The 12,570-nt window shown below is 42.5% G+C and overlaps 1 protein-coding gene across 4 annotated transcripts in view; it reads left to right on the top strand.

Moving 5' to 3' along the window:
* tiam2a (TIAM Rac1 associated GEF 2a) overlaps window positions 1-12,409 on the top strand; it is a 91,653-nt gene extending 79,244 nt beyond the window's left edge. For all 4 annotated transcript variants that reach the window (XM_056393859.1, XM_056393858.1, XM_056393860.1 and 1 more), the window contains 12 exons: window positions 2-235; window positions 1,551-1,619; window positions 2,666-2,791; window positions 3,359-3,467; window positions 5,769-5,948; window positions 6,233-6,351; window positions 6,921-7,029; window positions 7,470-7,528; window positions 7,645-7,747; window positions 8,002-8,095; window positions 9,674-9,828; window positions 10,151-12,409. In XM_056393859.1, coding sequence (XP_056249834.1) covers window positions 2-235; window positions 1,551-1,619; window positions 2,666-2,791; window positions 3,359-3,467; window positions 5,769-5,948; window positions 6,233-6,351; window positions 6,921-7,029; window positions 7,470-7,528; window positions 7,645-7,747; window positions 8,002-8,095; window positions 9,674-9,828; window positions 10,151-10,854 — 2,061 coding nt within the window. In that variant the 3' untranslated portion in view covers window positions 10,855-12,409. The remainder of the gene's footprint in view (window position 1; window positions 236-1,550; window positions 1,620-2,665; window positions 2,792-3,358; window positions 3,468-5,768; window positions 5,949-6,232; window positions 6,352-6,920; window positions 7,030-7,469; window positions 7,529-7,644; window positions 7,748-8,001; window positions 8,096-9,673; window positions 9,829-10,150) is intronic.
* Window positions 12,410-12,570: the final 161 nt, after the last annotated feature.

Raw genomic sequence — 12,570 nt, 5'->3', positions numbered from 1 at the left:
GAGCGTGGACACAGTGTGCACTCTCTACCAGTCCTTCCAGGAAGGGACGGCCTCAGGCACTGGTGGTGTGATGGAGGACAACAAGGAACCTCGGGTGAAGCAGGGAGGGGAGTTGGGTTCGGGGCCCACCAGAGAGGCCACCCTCATCAGACCTTGCCCCAAGCACATGAGTGCCACTGAAAGGTTACGAAAGGTCATCCAGGAGCTGGTGGACACAGAAAAGTCCTACGTGAAGGTGAGACCACAAAGCTTAGTGTCTTCTCAGAAGCCTGTATGAAAGTTTGATAAAACATAATAAAAAATCTTTTTACTCCTTGGTTATAAAATCATTATATTTAAAACCAGGCCAAAAATATGTAGCAGAAGCCAGTTAGCTTAAGCCTTGCTCTTTTCAAAGGTAAAGAATCTGCCTAGCATCTCTGAAGCTCAATAATTAACATGTTATAGCTTCTTTGTTTAATTTGTTCAAAAACTGAGGTGTAAAAACAACAACTTTCGGAGGTTTTATGGCGGGTTATGTGCCTGACTGTTTCTTGGCCGCGAGCATTTGAGACAGGAGGTTACTGCTTCCAGCCAAGAAATGGTCTGGCACATAACCCCCCCATAAAATGACAAGTTGTCATTTTTACACTTGGGTTTTTATGTAGATTAAACAAATGAGATACAATATTCAGTCAATTTTAGAGGTGCGTTGTGGATTATCATTTAAATGAAGCTAAAGGGCTGCTGGGTCCAGCTACACATTCACCATACAGACATGAGACTGGTATAAATGTTCTCATCTAGCTCTAAGCAAGAAAGCGAACAAGTATATCTCACAAATGTCATGTTATTCCCTTAATGTAAGTTATTGTGCTGGTGATATGGGACATAAAGAACAAGAGAAACTGAAAGAGATGCTGTTTCCTGTGTCACAGTTGGGGCTCCTCCTTCCCTCCTCCTCCTGTCTAGCCTTATTTATCTTCCTCCCGCCCAATCATTTTGCTGCCCTCATGTTTTCCAATATGACCTTTTCCTCCCTGATGCACATTAAAGAGCCACATTCATGATCTTCTTGTGTCTGCAACACATGAGATGTCTGGCATTTTTTCCTTTTCTTTTTCATCTCCTCATTTTTCATTGAGTCCCTTTCCCCGTGCACCCCTCATCTTCAACCTGCTGTTGATTTGTAATTGAGGGAGGAGATTGTCTTCCCAGAGTGCCTGTTCACCCGTATCTGTGCACCACTAGTGCCTAAGGTAGCTAAGGCGGGGGGGTGAGGCAGAGGAGGGGCAGGAGGAAGCTCATAAATCAACCTAATGAGAATATCCCCACTGATACCAAGACAAGCTACAGCCACATTAAAGGAGTGGGGGTTGCGGGGAGAAGGGGAGAGTGAGGGGAGATTGTGGAGGAATGAGGTGGGGGATTGTGGGAGGCAGGCAGATAGAGGTTATACAGGGAGAAATAAGGGGCGATGAAATGGATGTTAAAGGACAGGCAGGTTAAGGAATAATGTTTAGTCTTTGTGTTTGATTCCTTGTCACTAACCTTTTGGATATTTGGTGTAGGACCTGGCCTGTTTGTTTGAGATCTACCTGAAACCCCTGCAGAATGAAACCTTCCTCACACTGGACGAGGTAGGTGGCAAATTTGTGTGTATGTATGAAGAATGGAACATGTAAGGAGAGGTGTAGTGCACAGGGGCGTGTTATGGGAGGTGTTAAGGCTGTATCTGAGAATTGAGGACATCGAATTCATTGAGTGTTTACTACCCAAAGGTGGTGGTGATGATGAACTCTGGTTGGCCATATCTCCCTCATTACCACTGTGATAGGCTGGAGGACAAATTAGCATTCCCCTACACTGACCTTCTAGCATCCCAGTGGGACACACTAATAAAGGCCAGCTTAAGAGGAAACCTACCCTCTAAGCATCCACCTCTCTTTCACATTACCACCTTATAGCTGTCCACTGATTTCAGTGCACCTTTTTCATTAAGATAATGATAATGAGATTTTTCATTTAATTTAAAAAAAAACATGTCAAACTGTGTGTTTTGAGTTCCTGTGACAACATATTGAAGAGCCGCAGCATGCTAATGACCTTAGTGTTGGAGTTTCCAGCCCTGCCCATGCAGCACTGTGCCAGGCGTGACCTCAAACACAGGACGTCTCTCCCAAGACACACTAGTCGATAGGCCGCTGAGTACTGGTGCAAATTAAAAGGCCATTATGGGACAGCGGGACGTGTCCAGACACAAAATGGACAAGGGCATGTTAGCCCCTGAACGCTTTTTAATGAAGGCAAGCATTGACCCTGGGTATGTGTGGTGGCCAGGGTGTGTAAGGCTGGAGAAGTTTATACATGGATGTGTGCTGTATTACCAGCAGGGCTATAGCTTGTCCCTAAGTGCCTTTCTCAGAGATGGAGCCATCAGAGTGGTTTTATAACACTCCAGGGTGCCTGTCTCCCTGATTGTTATGAATCACAAGCTATCTTGGCTCTTTTTTTCTTGTAGCCGTATATTTCTTCTTATCCACCCAGTCACACTTTGTGTACTATTTTCCTCTCATACATCCCTGAGAATTAACATGAGCTTCCCACAATTCCAAACTGCCTCTCCTTTCTTTGCCTCTTTCTATCCTTCATCCTACTAACCCTCTGCCCCTGTTCTCTTCCTCAGATGGAGAGTCTGTTTGGCAGCCTGCCAGAGATGTTGGACTTCCAGAGGGTGTTCCTACAGACGCTGGAGGAGAGGATCGCCTCCTCACCTGACTTCAGCACCCTGGAGACTCCCTCACAGTTCAAGGTGAGACAGACAGACACACACACACACACACACACACAACACACACACACACACACACACACACACACACACACACACAAACACACACATTATATTATTGATTAAATGTCCAAAGATTCAGTTTAGATTCCATCAGATATACAGAGTATACAGAACAACATTATTCTCAAACTCAGGGGATTTTTAGCCACAATTCCATAGAAATGCGTGATCTTTGAGATCTTGAGGTTTATAAATAATTGAGGAGGTGTGACGGGAGCATTGCCGGCTGATTTATAGCCTTGACATGACAAGATGTGGGGTCTATTGATTGAAGCAGTGGTTCACTGGTTGAATTGTGAGCTGCTGAAAGCTAGTGTGCTCAAAAGGTTAGGCAAGAAGGAGAGGACAGAGGGGGCGTTCGAATAGTCTCCCGAGAGAGGGAGGACAGAGGTCCGGTTACGACTTCACATGTTCGCACTCTTTCATCCTGACTCTGGCCATGTGTAGCATCGTTCTCTCTCTCCATCCGTGTGCAACACTCACTCCCTGTCTCTGTTTTTCCTCTCACATCCTCTCTGTTTTCAGAAGCTGCTGTTTTCTCTTGGGGGTTCGTTCCTCTACTATGCTGACCACTTCAAGCTCTACAGCGGCTTCTGTGCCAACCACATCAAGGTCCAGAAGGTCCTGGAGAGAGGTACAACACACACCTAAGCACATGAAGAATACATGACGACCTAAATTCACTACTGCCGCACAAAGTGGGAGTGAGGATTGGCATAAATACATCTGCAGATACATATTAATCCAAAGTGTGCCACACCCCTGCTAAATTCAGCCTCCTTGCACCCATGTTGCATCAGAGACACCTCACGGCACTCACTGTTGAAGGTTTGGTCCTTACTTTTGGGAAACAAATCAATTATGTACCGAAGCAAACGTCCCGGAGTGAGAGAGTTGATGAAAGTGAGGTGAGTGATGCCTCTCCAATTTACTGCAAGCCCTGTTCCATGTCTAACATCATGCACAGAAACACCCAAAATATTAGCGTTACAAAAAAGGAGAAAGATTTCTCGCCTTTCATTTTGAGATCTGCAGTTTCTTAACATTCAAGCAGGTGAAGTTTAAACAAATACATGCATATATTTATACACAGACTTTGGATAACCTTGTCCACTAATGGCAGATATGCCAACGTGACAACTTGAGAGCCCTAATAATTCCTTGCGTCTCCCTCAGCATATGACAGAGTAGAAATTTTAAAGTTGATTTACGCCCGCTAAGAAGCCAGCCCCTCTGCCACTATTTGGGAACTCTGCCCACTACAGAGAGAAATGTAAGAAGATTGGCTTCTTTGCTGACATGGGGGGGTGGGGAGGGCAAATTGCCCCCCCTGCGCTGCTTAAATCTGCCCCATTACCAGAATTGCGGAGGATATTCCTCGAAGTAAGCAGTAGGATTGATGTTTAATAGGATTAGACCGGAGAAAAACGCTCTGATGAAAAGTCTCTGATGGGTCAGAATCATCTAGAAGAGAATAATGTACGGTGTCTATGGTTTTCAAAGCAACACTGGTGCAATGAAGGATTTTCTGTACAGTTAAATATTTAGAAAAATCATGAAAATTATGATTAGATATATCATCCCACCCAAGAACTATAAAAATAGGAGGAGAACCCTCCTGTTTCTTTTAGAGATGAGCTGTTAACTGTGATCCAAATGTAAACAGAGGGGTAGCCCCACTACCACGAGTCAAACGTTTTTTTTATTTATGATTTATATGGTCAAAAATTACTGGCTGTCCTTTTCAAAACACCACTTAAGTCTTTGCATAATGATTGTTAAATGCTTCAGTCTGCGGGCAGCTCCAACTTGAAGCAAAATGACTCCAAATGTTTGACTGAAGGGAAAGATGCCAGACTCAAAGCACCAGTATTCACAGGGTTTAGACACCCTGTTCTTTAACCAGAGCTTTAAATGTTATAGCTTGTGCCATACACTAACATTAGAGCAACATGTAGTACAATCATTGCACAGCACAGAGAAGAACAGCGAAGTATAACAAGGCGATAACTGTACAGTGCACACACACTGAGTATGTAGGTGGCTTGGCTTGATACAGAACATCCAGCCCATCCTAGTCACAACCAGCTGATCCAAGGACACAGACAAGAAATCTGTGGGCGTTTGTAAACCCTTTAAGTAATTATATGCCCATCTCTGCCATCTTCATCACTCCCCTCCCTTTCTCATCATGCCAAAGGCCCTGGGTTGCCTCAGTTTCTCTGTTTATTTGTCGACTCATTAATTGCCTGCCAATTACTCAGGGAGGTGTCAATGCGGCTGCCTGTCTGTGGCTGGGAGTGCTATAATTAATACTTTAATGGCCCCCCTCAGTACGCGTGGTGGAAGCATACTGTTCGGGGAAAATGTCATCACCTTTACAGAAGGCTTGTTCTTTATTATACCTGCTATTTCACACTATGCTGTTGGCTTCAGAGTAAACTCAGCAGCCCCAACTTGATCATTTTCACCAGGTTGTCAATAAAACAGCTTTTCTATGTATTCAAGTAACTCGTCACAGTTCTGCTAGATATAGTTATAGTTTTTATATATATATATATATATATAAATAATTTTTACTTGTATTTACTGTGTGAAAACACCTTGTCTACACTTTATTAAGATACTCAGAAGTGGTGCGTATAATGGATTCATAAACAAAAAAGATGTTTACAGTTTAATACTGCAGTTGTCATGGTAGGTCGAGGAGAAGCCTACACTACCCCCTGCTGGAGACATGTTATTGCACCATGATTCTGCACTAGGACTAATAATATTCAACACTTTTCTATGCCACATCTGATTGGCTCACAGTGTAGCCACGTCTCTCTAAGTATGTTTGCTTGAGACGACCAGGAAACACAAACACCAAAAACAGATGAAGATAACAGACTGCCCAGAGATCCATATTAATACAGTACGTGTTTTATTTCAGCTAAGACAGATCAGGCCTTCAAGGAATTCCTGGATGCGAGGAACCCCACCAAGCAGCACTCATCCACCCTGGAGTCCTACCTGATTAAACCAGTACAGAGGGTGCTCAAGTACCCCCTGCTGCTCAGGGAGCTGGTCTCTCTCACCGATGCTGACAGCGAGGAGCACTACCACCTCACTGGTAGGGAGAGAAATACATATACAGACACATATAATTACAGACATACATGCACATCCTCAAACGGATAAGATTCAATAAAAATATATATGCTCACACTTGTCATTTCAGTGTCATGTTGTTATGCTGCCATGCATGGGAACATTAAGTGACAGATCTTGGCACATAAGAACTGGCATTGTTCCCATACACAATGCACACACACAATGAGCAAATACAATCTGCTACTGTAATGCAAAGCAGCTACATATACAGTCAACAATTCTGCTCTGTTCTTGTCCCTGCAGAGGCTCTGAAAGCCATGGAGAAGGTGGCCAGCCACATCAATGAGATGCAGAAGATCTACGAGGATTACGGCTCCGTGTTTGATCAGCTAGTTGCTGAGCAGACTGGCCATGATAAGGAGGTAGATACATGTTTCAGAGTCAGATTTATAATCACCAAGAATAGTCTTATATATTTAAAGTTGGCTTAGCATCAGTTGTACATTGATATCAAATTGAATTTCACAGGACACCTGCTACATGGGTTTCTCATAGAAGATTAAATGAAATACAGAACTTATCTACTTCAACCCAGCAAACTATCAGTACATCAGTGTGGAGTTGTTTAGCTTCTTATGCTGTTTACGACGTCTTCTGTGCATTGCCTCTAGGGACTGAATACATTTACAAATTGATGGAATATTTAGTTGGTAAGCACTGCAGTATAAATATTCAAAGTGAATGCTAAATAATGTTGTCTGGGGTACTTTATGTATTTAAACACTTTCTCAGATAAAGACCAGATGAAGGTTTGATTGGAATCTGCTTTCACACTATGTACCAACACCAGCTTGTAGTGTCTGTGAAACTCCATTCGCAGACAGTGGTACTTAGTATGGATCTCACACAGCAGTGAAAAGCCAAATGTCTGGCTTGTTATTTTTCTTCCCCCACTCTCTTCCAAAACATCTCCTTTATGTTTCTCTCTCAGGTCACAGAGATCTCGATGGGAGAGTTTCTCATGCATTCCTCAGTTGTCTGGCTCAACCCACATCCATCGTTGGGTAGAATGAGAAAAGATCCTGAAATGACTGTGTTTGGTGAGTCTGTACACTGCTCCTGCCATGATTTCTGTTGCATTTTGGGAATGTGTATTTCCCCTTCCCACCTTGCCAGAATCCAGAAGGTGTTTGGCAACTGATATCTTGGCTCTTATTACTGACTAACTCTACATGCTGTTTCGTGTCAGCACAAATTACCAAATAGAAGACAATTTTATGTCACCCATGTTTGCAGTTAAAATGTTTAATCAGTATAAACCAAGTTTATTAGGTTTGCTGTAGAGCCACACAGAATTGTCTGCAGTAGCACTCAAACAGATCTCAATGAATTTCAATATCCATAGCTGTAGCGCTGATATATGCTTTAGGGCTTCAAGCTGGCATCTAAAATGCTTCTGTGGGTTGCACTCCTTCAGTCGGCTTTCCCCAAGAGGCATTCGCAGTCAGAACTAAGACGCTGATGTGTTCTCTCTCTCCAGTGTTCAAGAAAGCGGTGATATTGGTCTACAGGGAAAACAACAAGCTGAAAAAGAAGATGGTAAGTATTGTGTCTGTTGCACTCATTTACTCTCACATGCCATAAATATTGTCTTTGGTGAGAAACATAGCGTTTTTCTTTTTTCCCCTATGTGGCATTTTCTATGTGATGACCAGGCCAACCCTCGATCAGCACTTTTTCACGGGGATTCAGACCCGTTTAAGTTCCGATGGCTCATCCCGCTCTCTGCACTGCAGGTCAGATTGGGAAATACTGCAGGTAAGAGGCCGGTATACTGCCACATTACCCACACTAAATCACTCACAAAGTACATCCTCTAAATCTTTTTGTTCTTTCTCCCGCTTCATATTTCCCCACACACACCTTTAAGCTCATTCTCCTTGCCCACACACACACTTCTTCTGGCATTTCGTTTCAGCCCCCCCCCCCCCATTCTTATCTCCTTCTGAAACCATAAACCATATTTGGACTGTGTGATTAAAAGCCTCTCCTTTATTTCCTTGCTCTCCCAGGAACAGGCACAGAAAGCAGCTGCATCTGGGAGCTGATTCACTCCAGGTCTGAAGTGAAAGGGAGACCGGAGACTGTCTTCCAGCTGTATAGCAGGTCAGAGATTAAACTGTCAGGTGGAATCAGTGATGGTTAATTCTGATGTTCATTCATAGATGCCACTGTTGTTTTTTTACCCATTACATATTACAGAATTAGGATATATTTTAAAGGATAATTAAGGTTTATTACAACTTTTGCATTTTTGTAGTTTTGACCACCATATCTATTGCTTATGATAACATTGTACTCAACAAAGTAATTGCTGAGATCTGGAAACATGGTGGCATCATTAAAAGTCTCACAGGGCATAAACCAAAGTGACCACTATGATAATGTTTGGAATAACAGTGTGCACACAACTATGGCAAAAACAGTAGGCCAACGTTGAACCAGAGTGGGTATGTAAACTGTAATGAACATACCCAAATGTTTACCATTGTTTCATTTTTTCATCCACATAAGTTGACCACCCTTGCTTTTTCCAACAAAAAGTCAGATGATCAGACAGGTTCTGTCTACTTTTTAGAGTCAGTTTTCTCTTTAGAGATGTTGCCATGTTTCCAATCTTAATGTTGCTGTTGATGTTTATCTTAATTACTGATGGAAAGGATGGGAGAGGCTACAAAATGAAATACCCAAGTTGTGATAAACTGGAATTATCATTCCCCAAATTCCACCCTCTTTAAGGTAAACCAGTATTAAAGTGGGTGGGTGCTGATCCAGCTCAAGAGAAACAGTGAAGAAAAAAACATCACTTATTTTTTCAGTGTATCAGAAGCATAATAAATGCCCTAAAAATAGTGCTACATTTCAGTTAATACACATTTTCTCTTTTTTCCTTTGGACGATACCACTCTCATCTGTCTTAAATATGAAGTGACAGACAGCTGTCAGTTAGCTTAGCTTAGCATAAATACTGGAACAGCTAGCTTGGTTCTGTCCACATTATCTTTTTGTACAGATTAAACAAATGAGAGATGTGTTGGTGAGTGATGTGCTGGGAGGCAGGTTTTGTTTTCATTTCAACAGAACCAGTTTCCCAATTTCCAGCATTTATGCTAAGATAAGCTAATTGACACTAACTTCATAGTCAGTGAGCAGATATGTAACTGGGATCCAGCTCTATCTTGTCATCTAGCTTTGTACAAGGAAACAAGTATATTTCCCAAAATGTTGAACTATTTGTTTAATGATGACTTCTAATAATAGAATTCACTAAAATCCACTAGAAAATACAAATGTTCCACTTTGTTCCCTATTCATGTAGCATTTTTTCATATATAGTCCAATAATCTAATCTTGTCAAGCCATTTGTTTTCATATCATGGCCCCCAAAGACACTCATAGTTGATAGTTATCTGCATTTTCTGCAATGTTTACTGTCGTTTTTAGCATTTAATGGTGCAAACTGTCTACATGTGGATAGTGGTGAGAGTGAAGCCTGTGACCAAATTGGTAATTCTCATTACACACTGTGAAATTGGGATCACTCCTAATGAATTAAATCACCCATGACACCGGGGAACAATGGAGCTCTCTCACAATCCTCTTAATCTATATTTAGCTTCTGAAATCAAGTTTAACATACCCTGTGCTCATGTTACTATGGTACCTCTGCTGTGTCCTCCACAGTGTGCCAGAGAGCAAGGTCAACATCATCAAGGTGATCCGCGCCATCCTCAGGGAGAATGTGAGGAGGAACATGAAGAGTGAAGGGACGATGGACAGGAGCTGTAAGGAGCACCTGGCCCCCCTGCGCAGCACCCTGCCCTCCTCTGCAAGGCTAGGTGGGTGTTTTTTTATGAAAAGTATTTCTGTGTTTTATGGAGGAGATATTTCCTTCAGTTAAACATCTATGAAACACTTGACACTTGTTTCACATACCAGGCTATGCTTCCTGGGAAAGAAATAAAAAAACACATCCACATAGGGCGTAGGAGTGATTCTTGCTGACTTGCATTTACCCTTGAAGGTTATTCGGCTATGCATGTACTTTGCAGATGATCATATCTTACTTTTTAGCCCATAAAATGCTAGCGGGTTATGGTGCAAGTGTTTTGCTCAGATAAGAGTGGCATTTCTAAATTCTGTCTCCACCTTCATTACCAGGTTCCTCCAGGGCTTCCTGGTTGTGTAAGCAGCCACTTGGAGATCTCTCCGCCCAAGCTGGGAATACCAAGCTGGGGCCAGACTCAGATGAAGGAAGTCTGAGCTGTGGAACCTGCAGTTCACCAGGGGCTCCTCCACCCTGCACCTCCTCTGACTCTAATATTCTCCCTGTCCAGCAGAACTGGTCTCAGACACCTGGGTCTAATTCACAATCCCGCTCCACCTCTGTCAAAGAGTCAGATATTTTAAGTGATGAGGATGATGACGGCTTTAGTGAGGGGGGAACAAGGAGGGACAGTGGAGACAGCAGCTCCCCAGCTAGTGCCATTGAGGCTCAATTTCTCCAACTTAAACTCTCTGAGGACGCTGTCTCAAAATGTGCACCGGCACCCTGTGTTCAACCTGAGGGAGTCGGGGACACTCCAGAGACCCAACCCAAACTGATGCGTGGACACTTCAATGCTGTTAAGAGGAAACCCAGCAGTTTCAGGAAGAGTCAGGGTGCACTGTTGAACATGAAGGAGCATAGCAGGTCACTGGACCATCAGACGGATGCAGCATCATCATCTGGGGTGGTGGACTTCAACATGTTGCTGGAGCGAGAGTTTAGTGTTCAAAGTCTGACGTCTGTAGTCAATGAAGACTGTTTCTATGACCCAGCTGAGAGCTGTGCCACCGACTCTGAAAATACCACCTCCTCCTAGAGGGTAAGGTGGTTGAGACTATACTGTACCTGGGCCACAGGTTAGTGGTCATAAGAGGTCAGAGGGGCTGACCCTAGCCCATTTATCACAATAGGGGAAGCCCCTGTCATCCACTGTGGGCTGTACCAGGGTGACTGTGAAGCTGTGCCTCAATTCCAAAGTTGGTTTAGTAAGCCACACGCCTGCCTGCTGAAGGGTTAGGTGTAAATGATAAATTCTAATGAAAACCTATTGGCTAACAGACCCAGTTTTTCTCCCTAGAGAGGCGAAGCGAGGTGATTTCTGTCCCCATGATTATGACTGCAATGAATCTGCCAAGCACTGATGCGTACCCGCGATCACCTCGGTTCTCTTGGCTTTGCCTCCTCCCAACAAACTGTCTGAGTGACGTATTCCCTCCAAGTTTCCCCTGCAGCTCATACTGACTGGCAGTTTTTATTCAGTTTTTGACCTTTTCCAGAAAGAAGTGGGGAGAATGTCCTTGGTCTGTCAGGTTGGTCCTTCAGTCCCAAAAGTTGTAAGAGGAGGACAAGTCCACAGTGCATCCTTGAGATACTGAGGTAAAATAAGTTTTTCAGACATCCACTTAGGTGATTTGGGACAGTTTTGGCACAGCAGGTTTTCACATGGATTCAGGATTGGTGAAGTATTCATTTGTATTTTTGGTTTCACAGAACCAAAAGACTGTAGGTCACCACTTACTACGAATTGTAATTTTTGTCAAAACTTAAATGAAAGCAGGCACTGAGTTAAAGCTATCACAGAGTAATAAGATCCACACCAAGAGCTGTGGCTGTCAAGTCAGACTCCCAGATGAGAAGGGGCATGGGCTTTAATTAACAGGAAGTAGACTGACTTTTGCAACTAAGCCTTTTTGCGGTATTTTGTGCACTAAAGTACACTGTTTGCCTATATATTTGAAATATTTTTTATTTGTACAGGTTTTAATGTTATTAATGCTGTTTTTATTTATTAATAGGTTTGATTATGTATATCTTAGCAAAGTAACTTTTTGGGTGAAGGCTTGAACACTTGGCTAAAGATTTGGTCTACTCTTAAATAAAAAATATGTAATACAGTTTGGCGTTTATTTACTTTTAAATGTAGCCTGCTGGATTTTGGCTGTCTTTTGCTGAAGATTGTAATTTCCAGTATTTGCATTTGAATGTACAAATGTTTGATATGGCTGCTTAATTGAATGATTTAAACTGCAGTAATGTTTAAAACCCAATGTTTGTTTTTATGTTTCTATTTGTCCTGTATATATGATCTTTTCTATCTTTGACACATTTATGTATTCTCTCATACATACTTGACACTGTACAGATGAGAAACAAGGCAGGAATTTGCAACAAATGCAACTGATATTTTTGTAAAACATTGTTTGCCATAGCATAAAGTACATGTTGATGTACTATAAAAAGGCAAACCGCAACATTTTTACCTTCTCAGCTCAACTTTACCATGCCTTTAATGCTAGGATACCAATGAATGTGAATGCCCCATTATTCCATTCTTATGGAATTGTTTTATAAATAAAAGTTTTATTTGTGAATGATGTCTGGAGAACAATGCTTTCAACTTCAGTTTCAAAGTCTGTTGGTTCAGTTTTGCATATCTTTTATGTTCTATTGACAGGTAAAGCAGTGCAGGGAACTAAGTGTCTTATCAGGTTCAGTCCCAGGGCTAGACTTGCTACCAGTCCCTGATTAGCTG

The sequence above is a fragment of the Seriola aureovittata genome, chromosome 13 (genome assembly GCF_021018895.1).
Source record: "Seriola aureovittata isolate HTS-2021-v1 ecotype China chromosome 13, ASM2101889v1, whole genome shotgun sequence".
In the NCBI taxonomy this organism is placed as follows: Eukaryota; Metazoa; Chordata; class Actinopteri; order Carangiformes; family Carangidae; genus Seriola; species Seriola aureovittata.
Note: the sequence above shows the minus strand (reverse complement) of the source record. Positions and strands in the feature narration are given on the sequence as shown.